General features: G+C 48.6%; 1 protein-coding gene across 2 annotated transcripts in view; it reads right to left on the bottom strand.

Annotated features, from left to right (window-relative positions):
- The window catches only part of SUFU (SUFU negative regulator of hedgehog signaling), a gene marked incomplete at both ends in the record, with an annotated part of 116,453 nt that overhangs the window by 32,482 nt on the left and 68,489 nt on the right, over positions 1 to 15,482 (bottom strand). The window contains 5 exons of one of the 2 annotated variants that reach the window (XM_080693617.1): positions 5,283 to 5,394; positions 9,635 to 9,791; positions 12,326 to 12,398; positions 12,614 to 12,699; positions 13,393 to 13,535. In XM_080693617.1, the coding sequence (XP_080549743.1) occupies positions 5,283 to 5,394; positions 9,635 to 9,791; positions 12,326 to 12,398; positions 12,614 to 12,699; positions 13,393 to 13,535 (571 nt within the window). The remainder of the gene's footprint in view (positions 1 to 5,282; positions 5,395 to 9,634; positions 9,792 to 12,325; positions 12,399 to 12,613; positions 12,700 to 13,392; positions 13,536 to 15,482) is intronic. The other variant, XM_080693618.1, reaches the window with a different exon arrangement.

The following is a 15,482-nucleotide window of genomic DNA, read 5'->3' as shown; positions in this document are numbered from 1 at the left end:
AGATGGGAGCAGACACACTCATTAGTTTAGTGGACAGAGCCCTTGCTGAGAGAGACAGACAGCGAGAAAGAGAGCGCATGCGCCAGCACGAGCTGCATGTTTATGTGTCCTTATGCATGTTGGGAGAGGTGCTATTGATGAGGCTGTCACAACAGAATTCAGGCTATGAAACTTGAATTCTCCAGGAAATTAAGGAAGAAAAAATAAAAGAAGAAAGAAATGGTTTTAAAAGTTGCCGTGCAGTTCTAGAAGACCGAGAAACCTGGCTCAGCAGTGGTGGTGTTTGTGTTTTAAGGTGCCTCAACTACAGAGTGCCTTTCCCAGTCCGGAATCTCCCCCTGCCACACACGTGTGCACACACACGGGTGCCACCCTCTCCAGCAGGGTGCCTGACAGAGAGCTCCCTAAGGTCTCCCCAACTCAGTCAGTGGGTCACTGGCTACAGCAGGAGAAGATCTAGAATACTGACACGGCTTATGGAAATGCAGATCTCCCCTGACCGCACGCCACTTCCCGGCCACCGAGTGGAGAGGTGGGAAGCCAAGGTCAGACTGACCAGGCACCTCAGACAGAGAGCAGCAGGCCCAGCGGCTCCCACCCTCACCCCACAAATGCCAGCCGGCTGCTTCCTGTGCTTCCCCAGCTCACCCCAACAGGCAGTGGGGAGGGAGGCGCCAGCAAGCCCATCGAGGCTTTTCTCAACTGATCATCTTGGGAAAGGCCAGATACAAATTTCATGACTGGAATGTAAGGGTTGTGAAATGCTAAGGAAGCCCCAAAGAGGGCCAAGGACTCTCCTTCTGGGAAGCCAGTGGGAGGAGGGCTGGCGAGGCAGCAGCGAGTGGGAGAGGAGCAGGTTACCCAGGGGGACCTGCCTTTCTGGGAAGCAGGAAATAGGGCCTCCAGAAAGAAAGAAATCCTTAGCCCCCAGGCAATGGAGGGGCCAGATAGGGTTGTGCTTGCTTTTGAACATGAAAGAAACAAGGCCTTGTATTAAAAAGTAATTCTGCTATAAATGAGTCAGCTGGGACACAGCTCGTTGTTTCTGGGATTTGGAATCACGGGGGGCTCAAGGTGTATCCTCCCAGAGTTAAAGAAGTATAGTAAACTTCTGTGGGGCTTGCAAGCCCTTGTCTTCAGTGCCATGGAGGGGCTCCTATTCATGCCACAAGTAGGGTCACTATTACCTCCGAGACACATCTATGAGACGTGGGGTCTCATGGGGTCCCTGAGAATGGGGCCAGGGGGGTGGCTGTTAGAGTGCCCCAAGCTCTACCTCTTTCTAACCTTAGACACAAGTTATTCATTAGCTTCTGTACATTTCATTTTTCTCATCTGTAAAAGGGAGATGAATTGAATTACAAGGATGAATTATATTATTGTGGGTATAAAGTTCTTGTAACATTATCTGGCACAGAATAAGCTCTGTGGAAATGCTGGGTGCATTCGATGAGGTTTGAAAAGAGCAAGTGCTTGACTCCCCCAAGTAGGCCAGGCCCCGGCTGCTGATGCCAGGCCTAATCAGCTGTTCTGAACCTCTGATCTATCCCTGTAGCCTCCTCAGACCATATACAGGCCCACCAAGACCTACGCACGAGAGCTGCCCAGCTTAGAAACCCTGACTAAGGGGAAAGCAGAAACACAGACAAAATAAGGCCCGTGCTGGCTGCTCTCCCCCAGAGAGGCACAAACCCTGCTGCCAGCACATTTGGGGTCAGCTTTCTCCACCGCCAACCGTGTGGTGTGTCGGAAACAGGGTCGGGTCCCAGAGTGGGCGGCACAGATATTACAGTGGTGCCTGCGAATCTGAATGGAATCTGTCATCATCGATCCCAAGACAATGGGGAGCGAGAGGCGGAGGCTTGAGGGTGTATTGGAGGATGGTCTTGGCGGCGGCAGCGGCAGCCTCAGTGGCGGGGGTGGGGAGAGAGAGAGAGAGAGAGGAGAAGCTGGGACCATTGCTCAACCGGCTGCTAACAAATCAGTAAGGAGGCTGGAGAACCTCACAGCAAATGTACTGATTTCCTCCAAATGGCCGATTCTGGTGCTTTTGGGGCCTGACTGGGCATTTGAACTGCAAGGAGGAAAGATGACCCCAGAGGGCTGGGCACCTCTGATCTGTTCCCATCCAATTCTGCACTTCAGCCACCTCAGGCTGAAGGATACAGGCTGCAGCCTCCTGCCTTTGTAGAGAAGTGCTGCCTCCCCGCCCAGTCGGAGTGTCCACAGGAATCCAGAGCCTGTGGCCTTTTGCAACGTCGGAGGGTGCAGCAGCCAGACGTACTCTCAAGACGGGGAGTGAGATCTCAGGCTTCTCCCAGATACACAGAGGGGCAAGTGGGGTGCGTGTCAGCAAGCCCCCTGTCCCCTGCCCAGAAGCTCTGGCCTTCCAGAGGCAGGAGGCCGTCTGGACTGTGACTCCCTTACATTACAGGCACTCTGCTTGAGACGTCAAGCCGCCTCTTCCTCTGGCTCTCCACCAGTGCCGAGGAGGCCCAGAGTGAGAAGCCAAGCTTGGACACGGGAAGGAGTGCGGGCCTGGGACAGCATCCAGACTACAGGTGGAGAGCTTCCAGATGCCCCACGGCCCAGAGTGGCCATCTGCTGCTGCCAGGGGAAGATGCTGGTGCCCCAAGCCAGCTACTTCAGGGCAGCTGGCTGGAGAAACCCACTGGCTGCAGTTGAAAGTCACTCTGAGGTGGCGTAGAGGCCTGTCCAGGCTCCTGCCAAAGAGCTCAACTCTCTTGGCTTCTGGATGGCGGGTTCACCAGGTGAGCCACACAGGTAGCCATGTGCCCAGAGTCACTCTTCCAACTCCACAATCTGCTCCAGGATGCGGCCTCAGCCTTAACCAGCCTGGCCTCCCCTTGTTTCAGCCCCTTCGCAGCTTCTCCTGCTTGGTACATTTCTTGGGTGCATCTCATGGTCCTCCTCCAAGCTGCCCTCCCTAACTACTACAGCAGGCTCATCACCCCATTGTGCTCACTCTTTTTCCCTTTGTGGTGCTGAGCCTCATGCACGCTAGGCAAAAGCCCTACCACCGAGTCACATGCCCATCCCCCCCCCTTTGTGGTCCTGAAGATTGAACTCAGGGGCATTCTACCTCTGAGCTACATCCCCAGGGCTATTTTACTTTTTACTTGAAAGCAGGGTCTCACTAGGTTGCTGAGAGTCTTATTAAGTTGCCGAGGCTGTCCTTAAACCAGTGATCTTCCTGTCTCAGCCTCCCAAATACTAGGATTTCAGGTGTATACCACCACACCAGGCTACTCATCCCTTTAAAAAAGTTTTATTGTTTTATTTTTTGATGTTAGATAGTGAATCTAGGGGTATTTTTCCTCTGATCTACATACCCAGCCCTATTTTATTGTTTTTTTGTGTATGTAGGGATTGAACCCAGAGGCATTCTACCTCCAAGCTACACACCCAGCCCTATTTTATTTTTATTTTGAAATAGGGTCTTACTAGATTAATGGAAGTCTCACAATTGCTGATGCTGTCCTTGAACCTGCAATCCTGTCTCAGCCTCCCAAGTACTGGGTTACAGTCATGTGCCACCATGCCTGGCATTTATTTATTTATTTATTTATTTATTTTGGTACTAGGGATTGAACCCAGGGGCATTCTATCTCTAAGCTACACCCAAGCCCTATTTTTTATTCTTTATTTTGAAACAGGGTCTCACTAAGTTGCAGAGGGCCTAAGTAGCTGAGGCTGGCTGCGAACCTGCGATCCTCCTGTCTTAGCCTCCCAAGTACTGGGATTACAAGCGTGGACTACTATGCCTGGCTTCATTTTATTTGGAACAGGGTCTTACTAAGTTGCACAGGGCCTCACTAAACTGATGAAGCTGGATATGAACCTGTGATCCTCCTGTCTCAGCCTTCCAAGTACCGAGATTACAGGTGTGTACTGCCATACCCATCTTTTTTTTTTTTTTTTGGTGGTACTGGGGATTGAACCCAGGGGTATTCTACCTCTGAGCTACACCCCCAGCACTATTTTTTATTCTTTATTTTGAAATAGGGTCTCACTAAGTTGTGGAGGGCCTGACTGAGTAGTTGATCCTCCTATCCCAAGTCCTGAGATTATAAGTGTACACCTGGCTTGCGATGCCCGGCTTAAAAGATTTTATTTTGAAGCAGGGTCTCTGTAAGTTGCCCGAGCTGGCCTCTAACTTCCACTCCTCCTGCCTCAGCCTTCTGAGTAGCTGGGATCATATGCATGAGCCACCATGCCTGGCTTCTATCTTTCCTGTGTATGATGCATAACTACCACTTCTGGGGATCATGGACCAGCAGCCAAAGCTAGATTACAAAGCAACCATTTCCAATAAACTGCATCCGCAGCAGACTTGTACCATTACACGCTCACTGTTTCACCTGTGCTTACCCAAAGGAGAGCCTGTGCACCTGTGATGAGTCCTGGGCCCTGAGCTTGCCACATAGCAAGTGCGTAACACAGACTTCTTAGAAGATGGACAGATCATCCTAGTCTTGAGGGATTGGTTGACCTCCCTTTTACTCAAGTCACAGCAATTCCCTCCCTGGCAGGCAGGGTTCCTGCTTTGAGCTGCCAGCTCCCAGGCATTACCAGGCCAGCGGCAATTCCCTAGAGCTGCCCTGGGATTACGAGAAGAAGGGTGCCTAGCTCCAGGCCTGCCTACCACTTGTCCCCTATCAGAGGAAGAGAGGCTGGCAGGAAGCAGATCTGACCTCTGGGGAGGCCACAGTCTCTCCCAAGAGCTACGGGGCCCCTAGACAGGCCGCAGAGGCCTGCAAAGGACTTCCCTTCCTTTCCTTGGGCCCCAGGGAAGGCGGGCAGGAAGAAGGGCCTCAGCAGCAGGCATCCAGTATGGGGGTGGCCAGACAGGGAGGTCCCCGGGGTTGCAGCTATCAGCCGGAGACCAGGCTCCAGGAAGGAAGGAAGGGCAATTCTGGCCGAGGCTAAGATAAGGAGGCCACTGTGCTCAGCACAATGGGCTCCCACAAGGCCAGGAGGCCCCAAGTCAGAGTTTGCCCCAACCTGGCCTCTTGTCTGTTCACACAGCCCATGTAAATATTTACTGCTGTTTATATTCCCAGTTCACTGGATCCTCTTTGAGGCCCTTCCTACAGCCCACATATCTGTGTGCTCCAGACCATGCCTGCCCTGAAACCTAGAGACCCTGGGTTTATCCAGCAAAGGCTATGGGCATTGTTTCCTCTCATGCAATCCACAGGGGCAGCCCCTCGGGACAAAACTGTGCTCGCGTCCCAGCCCTGAAACACTGGGGAACTTACGGGGCCCGGTCATGGGTGAGGCCATTTTGCCGCTGAGGGTTGATCGGTGGAAGGACAGGTTTGCTGTTGATCTCGAGTCCTCTCCTCAGGGTCTCCCGGATCTGCTCTGTGTCTGCAACAAAATCACTAAGTTGTCTGATGGCCACTCAAGCTTCCAGCAATCCTCACCCTGCCCTTGAACCCTCTCTTAGCAGAGTTTCTGGGGAAAGGCCACCATGCTGATGGGTCTGGAGCCTGCTCTAAGCATCCAGATGTGAGAGCTGAGTGAAAGCAGACTGTGGAGACAGGGCACACGAGGTACCATGCTCCCGAGCTCGACCGAGGAGCACCTGAAGCCTCTGACTTTCAAAGGGCACTCGCGATGGTCCTTTTCCTTCCTGTACTTGGGCCTGAGGTCTACCCTTGACATGGCCCCAGATGGTAACTGAATGCCAAGGCCTTTGCCACTGTCCCAGATCACCCGTGATGGATTCTGCCCATTCAATTGGGTGCTGGAGAGGGTTGTAAGTATCCTGCCAGTTCTGGGTATTTAACATGTGTCTGGTCCTGCTGCCCCCTTGCCTTTGGCCTGGGCCAGCGGGCTGCTGAGATTTTCCCCCCATCTTGGCCTATCCTGGGGAGTTCTGCCTTTCTGTGGATTGAGCAAAGACCATGAGGTGAAAAAGCAGTCTTTGGTGGGATTAATTCTCTGCAAGGGGTCTTGATGGTCTTTGGGGTGAAGCTTACTAGCCTCAGCTCCTATACTGAGATTCTGAACTAAGATGTACCTCTACAGCAGGTGTGGTGGTACACACTTGTAATCCTAGTACTTGGGAGGCTAAGAGAGGAGAATTGCAGGTTCACAGCCAGCCTCTGCTACTCAGTGAAGCCCTCCACAATTCAGTGAGACTTTGTTTTAAAATTAAGAATAAGCCGGGCATGGTGGCACACGCTTGTAATCCCCGCGCTTGGGAGGCGGAGACAGGAGGATTGCACAGGTTCGAAGCCAGCCATGCTGGCGTAAGAGACCCTGTTTCAAAAATATAAAATAGGTCTGGGGGTGTAGCTCGGAGGTAGAAGGGCTTCCAGGAATCCCAGTACCACCAAAAAATAAAAATAAAAAAAAAATAAATAAAATTAAGAATAAAAAATAGGGCTAGGGCCGGGCATGGTGGTGAGCGCTTGTAATCCCCATGCTTGGGAACGGAGACAGGAGGACCGCACAGGTTCGAAGCCAGCCTCTCTGGCTTAAGAGACCTTATTTCCAAATAAAAATATAAAATAGGTCTGGGAGTGTAGCCTGGAGGTAGAACAGTTTCCAGGAACCCCAGTACCACCAAAAAAAAAAAAAAAAAAAAAAAAAAAAGAGCTAGGGGAGTAGCTTGGAGGTAGAATGCCTTGGGTTCAACTCCCAATTATGCAAAAAAAAAAAAAAAATGAAGGAAAGAAAGAAAGAAAGGTAGGTAAGTACCTCTGCACATAGTAAACACATACAAAAAAAAAAGAAAAAAGAAAATAAATTAACATTAATTGTTCAAAAGGTGGGCTCAGAGCAGGGAGAACAGAATTACTAACTTCTGTTTGACTTATTACCATGGCATGGGTTACCTTTATAATTAAAAAAAAAAAAGCCAATAATGATTGAAATTGTGGATAAGAAGCCGGACATGGTGGCACACGTTTGTAATCCCAATACTTGGGAGGCTGAGACAGAAGGATTGCAGGTTCGAAGCCAGCCTTGACAACTTAGGGAGGCCCTCTGCAACCTAGTGAGACCCTGTTTCTTTTCTTTTTTCTTTTTTTGTGGTACAGGGTGTGGAACCCAGGGGCTTTTCTACCTTCAGGTTATATTCCCAGACCTATTTTATACTTTACTTGGAAACAGGGTCTTACTAAGTTGCTAGGAGCCTCACTAAGTAGCTGAGTCTGGCTTCAAACCTGTGTGATCCTCCTGTCTCAGCCTCCCAAATGCTGGGGTTACAAGCATGCGCCACCACACCCGGCTCGTGAGACCCTATTTCTAAATAAAAAATAAAATCAGGTTGGGAGTTTAGCTCAGAGGTAGAATGCCTCTGTTTTCAATCCCAAGTGCCACAAAATAAATAAATAAATAAATAAATAAATAAATAAATAAATAAATAAATGGAAAGAAAGAAATTGTGGATAAGAATATGAATCTCTCCTCATATTACCTCTTTTTTCAAAAGCAATTGAATGATTATAATAACTATATCCTCTCACTCTCTTAATGTCCTATATGCTTAGCACACTGTTAGAACAATCAAGAAGGAAAGAAGCCAGGCGTGGTGGCGCACGCTTGTAATGCCCGTGCTTGGGAGGCAGAGACAGGAGGACTGCGCTGGTTTGAAGCTAGCCTTGCTAGCTTAAGAGACCCTGTTTCCAAATAAAAATATAAAATTAGGTCTGGGAGTGTAGCCCGGAGGTAGAAGGGTTCCCAAGAACCCCAGTACCACAAAAAAAAAAAAAGAAGGAAATAAAGGGGTCAAATATTTGCCCTAGAGGTTTAAGTTGTCCTTTTCAAAAACAGAAACCTTTTATAAGTTCTCACATATAAAATATGGGAGCTGGAGGTTTAGAGCAGAGGCAGAGCACATGCTTAGTATGTACAAGGCCCTGGGTTCCACCCACAGCACCAGAGCAAAACAGAGCCAGATGCAGTGGTACACACCAAGTCCAAGTACTTTTGAGGCTGAGACAGGATCACAAGTTCAAGGCCAGTCTTGGCAAATTAGTGAGACTTTGTTTCAAAATAAAAAATAAGCCAGGCATGGTGGCACATGTTTATAATCTCAGTACTCCAGAGGCTGAAACAGGAGGATCACAGGTTGGAGGACAGACTCAGCAAGTAGTGAGACTCTCATCCACCTAGCGATATCCTATTACAAAGCAAAGCAAAAGCCGGGCATGGTGGCACATGCTTGTAATATCAGCATTTGGGAGGCTGAGACAGGAGGATTGTGGCTGCTACTTACTGAGGCCCTTTGCAACTCAGCCAGACCCTGTTTCAAAATAAAGAATAAAAACTAAGGCTGGAGGTGTAGATCAGAGGTAGAATTCTCCTGGGTTCCATCCCCACTACCTCAACAAAACAAAACAAAATTAAAAATAAAAAAGAGCCAGGTGTGGTGGTACACACTTATAATCCTAGCATTTGGGAGGCTGAGACAGGAGGATCTGATAGCAGCCAGCCTCAGCTACTTAGTGAGGCCCTTTGCAACTCAACAAGACCATTTCAAAATAAAGGATAAAGCCGGGTGTGGTGGAGCATGCTTGTAATCCCAGCAGTTGGGAGGGAGGCCGAGACCCGGAGGATTGAGGTTCTCAGACAGCCTCAGCTAGTAAGGCCCTCTGCAACTCAGTGAGACCCGGCTTCAAAATAAAGACTGAAAAATAGGGGAGGGGGTGTAGCTCGGAGGTCAAATGCCCCTGGGTTCCATCCCCAGACCCGCAAAAAAGATAAAAAAAATAGGGCTGGGGGTGTAGCTTGGAGGTAGAATGCCTCTGGGTTCCATCCCCAGTACCACAAAAATAAATAAATAAATAAATAAATAGGCCTGGGAGTATAGCTTGCAGTTTCAATCCCCAGTACAAAAACAAACAAAAAAAACTATATATAGAGGTATTTTATTGAAGGCTGTGAATATCAACAATTAAGATGGAGAAATTGAGAAAGGAAGTAGACCAAAAAAGCTGCAAATACATGTATAAATTGTTCCTTTTCCTTTGGAGCTAGCTAGGGACACCCTTTGCTAAAAATCACAACTGTTTCTATAGCCAAGACCAGCACAGGGAGCTTCCAACAAGACAGCCACATCCTCCTTCCCCGTCCTCATCAGGAAGGCAGTGGGTACAGGACTCCCTGCCACGGCCCCTCATGCTGCGTCTGTAGGGCAGTGGTGTGTGAGCCATTGTGAGCTGGCCTCACACTCGAGCTCCTCTCACTGAAGGCCTGGAAGGCCTGAGAACAGAAACCCGCGGGTCTGGCATGGACTTGAGGCCAGAGCTGGGCCTGCGTCAGTCCTGTGGGTGGCCGACGCTCGTCTTGAGCCTGGGTGGACTGTGGGCTTTTCCTGTAACTGTTCTATGGCTTCCACTCACCTCCATGACCTCAGATCTCAAGGAGCAAAGCAAAAGACAATGGTCCCCACTGGTGGTGCGTTTGAAGCACACAGGAAATCCAGCTAGAAATGGGCCAATAAAGCTCCTTTAATTCCCTCTTGTTGGAAGACTACACGTACTGTTTAAGTCAGGCCAAGAAATAAACCACTGAGTAGGTTGTTGAGTTGGAGCCCCATTCTAGAACCTCAACCCCCAGCCTAAAAGGGAAGGGAAGGCAGGGTGGTGGCTCCTACCTTTGCCAGAAAGCCGCCGGGGCTGCGTGCCGATGCAGATGCTCCGGCTGTCCTCGTCATCCTCGGGGGGCCGGCTCAGATCATCCCAGGCACACTTGGCACTGACGCCGCTCAGGTTGGAGCCGTCTGTCTCGATGCCTTTGTCAACTCTCTCCTGCTTGAAAAGAACCAAAGAGCCAGAGTTCTTTCAGAGAACTGGTGGCCCGGTGTCGTCACCACCCTCGCAGCATGTGCTGAGTCCTTGTATGTGCTTAGCATGGACAGCACTGCATGTGCAGGGGCTCTGTCCTTATTTTGCTTTGGCTGCACACATGATGGGCTCTGCCAGCCACTGGACTCCTTCCTCCAGGGACTCAAGGATTAGGAGAAGCCAGGGAAGCTTCTCTACCAGGGCCCTTCATGCCTCTTCCAGAGCCCTGACTCTGCTCACCCCATGCTGGCCCACAGAGCTGATATAGGAAAGACAGGAGCTACTTCTCTGACGAAAGACCCAATCCTTCCTCTCTTCTCTGATCCTCCAGAAAGAGCCCCCAAGTCACTGCTAAAGGAGGCAGAGCAGAAATCTGCTGCTGCCACAGGTGGGGAACCATACCTGTAGTTACCCCTTTCAACAGCTAGAGGGGGTGGTTGCCGCAGAGCACAAGGGCAGTCCTTCCCCTAGTTGCCTGCTATCTGGTTTGGCAACTAAGGCTCTGGACCAAGTTTCTCAGGCTGAAATGGGGGCCTGAAGGGCAGTGACCATCTGCAGAGCCCCAGAGGCCCTGTCTTTGTGTAGGCCTTGCACTGCTAAGTCCAAACACTTGCCAAATGGCCACGAGGAAGAGGTGTACTCCCTACAGTTCTGTGATGCTGGACTTCAGACCAGAGGTTATCTGGGAGGCTCTAGCAGCCTTGCCCATATATAGCAATATGGGTCAAATAAGCCTCTTTGTTACCAAGTACTTCAGCAAGAGTCTACCTGCCCATGTCCTGAAGTTGGGTACCCATGGAGTAGACAATGGCCTGCTGGTGAGCCAGGAAGCCTTACTGAGAGAAGCACAGGTCTGGCCTGGGGCCAGTCAAAGGTGGCCTTCTTCACATTGGCTGCACTTTCCTCCCTTCTGGTATGCCATCAGCCTGGGCAGGGTTGGGGATTCTGAGCAGGGCAGCAGCTCTATAGCTGTGGCAGAGAGCAAGGGGCTGGAGGTCCTGGCTTGCTCAGGGGACAGCCCTCGTAGCTTCTCTACCAGCTGCCCTGAGGCCCTCACCTAGGCAATCAGCTGAGAAAACCGCTTGGCTTCGCTAGTCCAGCTCACTTACTTTATATAAGAGAGAGTTGAAACCCTGGGAAATTAAGGGACTTGTTTATGTACACGGCTAGTTAGCAACAGAATTTATAACAAAGCACTACAAGCCAGCTCTCAAATGAACTGATGGCAAGCAGACCCCAGAGAGGCACAAGCAGACACAGAGGAGTTGATACTTGGTGCACAAGGCCACCAGAAAAGAGAGCTGCACTTTCTTGCATCAGTTTTTGGCTGGCTTTCAAAGACTGTTGGGTGCTGTAGGTCCCGTTGGCTGGTCTCAGGGAGCCTGTAGACTTGGGAGAAGGACTATTCTCAGCATGCAGACAAAGAATGGCTTGCATACCCTATCAGTTCAAGAGACCAGGTTCTTTTTGAGTATGTAGCATTTATGACAGGGGCCAAACAGCAGCCCACAGTGTCCCATGCTGGATCCCAATGTGGCTGCAGAACAAAGGCCTTCATGGTTTTTGGTTCTTGCTTAAGCAGAAGCTACAGGGAAACCAAGCTTAAAGTAGAGATAACACAGGATCCTGGCAGCAACTGGAAAATTTCAGTGTTAAAGGCCCCAGGAAAACAGAGGAGCATCATCTGTGAATGAAGAGGATTTATGCCCAAACTCACGGGTTTGCAGTGAAGAAACCAGGGACTGCAGGCTACATGTCCACTTGCCTTCTCTCTCCTACTCTAGGGCTTGAAGCTCCTGGCAGTAGTCGGTGGCTTGCCAGAGCTTTAAGGATGAATCAAAGGTTCAAGGGTGACAGTGTCCTTCAATAGGTGGTGGGGGAGGCAGGAGCCAGACAGTGCAGGCCATGCCAAAGGAGCACTTCAATTAAACATGACAATGACACTGTCTGGGCAGGCTACAGAAAGGTGCAGCGCAGGCCTGTGTGTCTAAAGTCCCCTTCATATATCAAGGAGTGCCCATCTACCCGGGCAGGGTTGGAAAATGTGTAAAGCAGAGTGACAAGATCATTAGACCAATCAGCACTCAGCATGCAGTGGGCTGAGGGTGAATATCACTTGTGTCACTGCCTGTTGCAGGCTGGGAGTGGCTCCGTGAAAGAAAGGCTGTGTTCTTTTAAGAAGGGGAAGTATGGAAATGAATCCCACACAGGAAAGCAATATCTGCTACACTTATTTTCTTTTGTTGCTGGTGATCTAATTTTAACAATAAACATGTATCCCTTTAAAATGTAAAAATACACGGGCTGAGACACGCTTTTCTAGACCTAAGTCTCTGTTCTCTTATGCGTGCAGCAGAACTCAGGGGACAAGTTCCAAGCCGTGCTGTGTTCCTACTCACTCACACATACAGCTCCTCCATTTTCCCAGGATGAAAGCCAGTGTTATTTGGAAGAGGCCTAGGCACAGTGTGCTAGCAAGGGTTTCCTCACTCAAGACATACTTGCAGGTGTGGATCGATCTCAAATATGGTCTCTCCCCTCCGCATGTCAGTTATCAGCCAGGGGCCGCCAGCACTGTGGATAAGGAAAGAGGGAAAGATGGTAACTGAGGGGCTGGAGCTGATGGGCTGGGCCAACTCCAAAATACAGGAGAGTAGTTTGTGGTCAGGAGCCATCAGGGAGTGAGTCCCTGAAACAGCAATGCCAGGATAATAGCACTCACATGTGATCGAAGGAAGGACCCCCCACCCCCAAAGCCAGGCCCCTATGTCAGGGGAACATGTACTCACACTGGCACCGTCCGCAGCAGCTCCAAGATGCCCTGCCCATTCCACTGCTGGGCTGAGTGTAGCTCCTCTGTGCACACACCAACAATCTGAGGCCAGGGGCAAGATGTCACTGTGTGTTAATGGCCATCCCCCCCAGGTCAGCCACCCAAGCTCTCCCAGGACCACCTCAAGTGGATCTGTGCTTGGAAGTGGGATGGTTTCCTAAGGAGGGAGTGGCAGCCTGGCTAGGAGATGGCAGGTCCATAGACTGGCACTGAGCCCGACCCTTGCTTGCCCTTGCTGTAACACAAAGTCTAGATCTCAGCTGCACAGGAGAAAACCAGGGTGTGAGCCAACTCAGGACAGGTCTGCAGGCCATGTTTCTGAGAGTGCGGGAAGGTCGGGGAGCCATTTTTGCCATCGGTAAACGTTTGTGTAAATCATCAGGAAACTAACTAACATATACCTCATCATAGTCAAAGCAAGTGCTGGTGGCAGCTGTGGAGATTCACACCCCTTCAGGGAAAGTGTGAGACCAGCCCGAGCTGGCTTTCTGCTTGGGAAGCCCTGTGTCTGTGACTGGGTCTTTACAACCTCCAGAATACTCTCCCTGTTGGCCTCTCTTGGCCACAGCTGTTCTCTCCCACTTCAAGGGCCCCTCTTCCATCTCAGAGGGTGAAACAGGGCCATGTGGCTCTACCTGACAGACCCATTAGGGGGGAATTCCTGCTCCCTCCAACCTCCCCCATCCTTCAGGACACTTTCCATAGGGAAGGCTCCAAAATCCAACCACGCCTCACCTGGAGGAAGGTAACTACCCCAAAGGGTGTCTGCACGGGTTGCATCTGCGGGTCCTCTGTCAGCAGCATGTGCTGAATTCTTGACTCACTGTTATCCAAAGGGCTGTGCCAAGACACGTGGTCCCCACTGCAGAAGGTGTTCTCTGTGGAGAGACAGGGGCATTTGGTTTTTGCAGTGTTGGGGATCAAATCCAGGGACGTAGGCATGCTAGGCAAGTGCTCGACCATGGAGCTATATCCCCAGCCTAATCTTTCCAATTTTAAAACTTGCTGCAAAGATATAGTAATCAAGTCAATGTGGGATTGGCATAAGAAGAGACATTTGATCAATGTAACATAATTTGAGAGGCCAGAAATAAAACTTCACATCTATGGCCATTAATTTTTGACAAGGGTGCCAAGACAATTCAATAGAGAAGAGAATAGTCTTTTTGACAAATGGTGCCGAACAAAGGGTTATCCACATGCAAGACTCAAGTTGGACTCCTTCCTCCCACCACAAATAAAATGGACTGAAAATGGATCATAGACCTAACTGCATTAGCTTAAACTATAAAACCCTTAAAAGAAAACACAGGATTTGGATGAGGCAACAGTTTCTTAGATATAATACCAAAAGCACAAGCAACAAAAGAATAGATAAACTAGACTCGGCAAAATCAAAGTCTTTTGTGCTGTAAACAATACTATAGAGAAAGTTAAAAGAAAGGCAAATCAAAACCACTACTACTTTACACCCATTTGAGTAGTGTAAACAAGAATCTTAAAAAACACTGCATCAAGTAAGAAAAGCCAGTTGCAAAAGACCATGCTACACCATTTCCTTGATACAGAACGACACACAGACGAACCTACAGAGACAGACAGCAGGCCCGGGCTGGGACGGCCGAGGGGAGCAGAGCATGCCCAGTACGGGTGTTCTTCCTGGGGCAGAGGAAATATTCTAGGGTTTGTTGTAGTGGTAGTCTCGCAACTGTGAATTATGGGGCATGTTCCCCAAAAAGCTGCTGCTACGATTTTTGTTTGTTTGTCTGCGGGTCTAGGGATGGAACCCAGGGGCATTCGACCTCCGAGCTACAACCCCTGCCCTATTTTTTTTTTTAATTTTATTTTATTGGTGCACTGTATTCATACATCATAGTGGGATACAAACTTTTGTAGACATACATGCACACATCGCCCAGTCAGCCCCCACCTGATCCCCACCCCATTCTCTCCCCATCCCTCCTTCCCATGCTTGGCTTAGTGGTTGACATCTAGTATTATAGCAATTTATCCAAAATTAAAAATGATAATCTCACATAACAGTTTCATTTGTCTGATACCAAGCATTTGATGATTTAAAGATAGCATTTCAATATTTCTTTTTGCTTTCTTTCTTACTAGAGCATATTTTTTTCTGTTTTTTTAGGTGAAACTATCATATATTTATATATTTATTTTTCAGAAAAAAATCTATCCTAATATGGAATATGAATTCTAGATACCCAAAACGATCTTGAAAAAGAACAAAGCTAGCAGATATATATTTTCTGATTTCAAACCATATAAAGCTACAATAATTGAAACAGTGTAGTACTGTTCTAAAGGCAGATATATAGACCATTGGAGTTAAATACAAGCCTAGAGCTAAATTCTTCCCTATATTGTCAAGTTATTTTTGACAAAGGTTTCCACGAACATTTGGTGGTGGAAATAATAATCTTTTAACTAAATATTGTTGAAAAATAATAATTACATGGAAAAGAATAAAATTGGACCTTTACCTAATCCCATATACAAGTATTAAAATAGATAAAAGACCTAAATATAAATCTTAAGACTATAAACTTTTAGGAGAAAATCTGGGTCATAAAACCTCACAACATTGAAATTGGCAGTGATTTCTTGGATATGATTTCAATGGCACAGGCAACAGAAGAATATACAAACTCCCTAAAAAATAAAAGAAAATATTGTATATCCAAAGACAATGTAAACAGAGTTAAAAGTTACTAATAGAATTGGATAAAATATTTCCAAATCTATATCTGAAGGTATATTAATATTCCAACTAGAAATCCTAAAAATTAACAACAATAAAGGCAAAC

The sequence above is a fragment of the Muscardinus avellanarius genome, assembly GCF_963383645.1.
Source record: "Muscardinus avellanarius genome assembly, chromosome: 4".
In the NCBI taxonomy this organism is placed as follows: domain Eukaryota; kingdom Metazoa; phylum Chordata; class Mammalia; order Rodentia; family Gliridae; genus Muscardinus; species Muscardinus avellanarius.
Note: the sequence above shows the minus strand (reverse complement) of the source record. Positions and strands in the feature narration are given on the sequence as shown.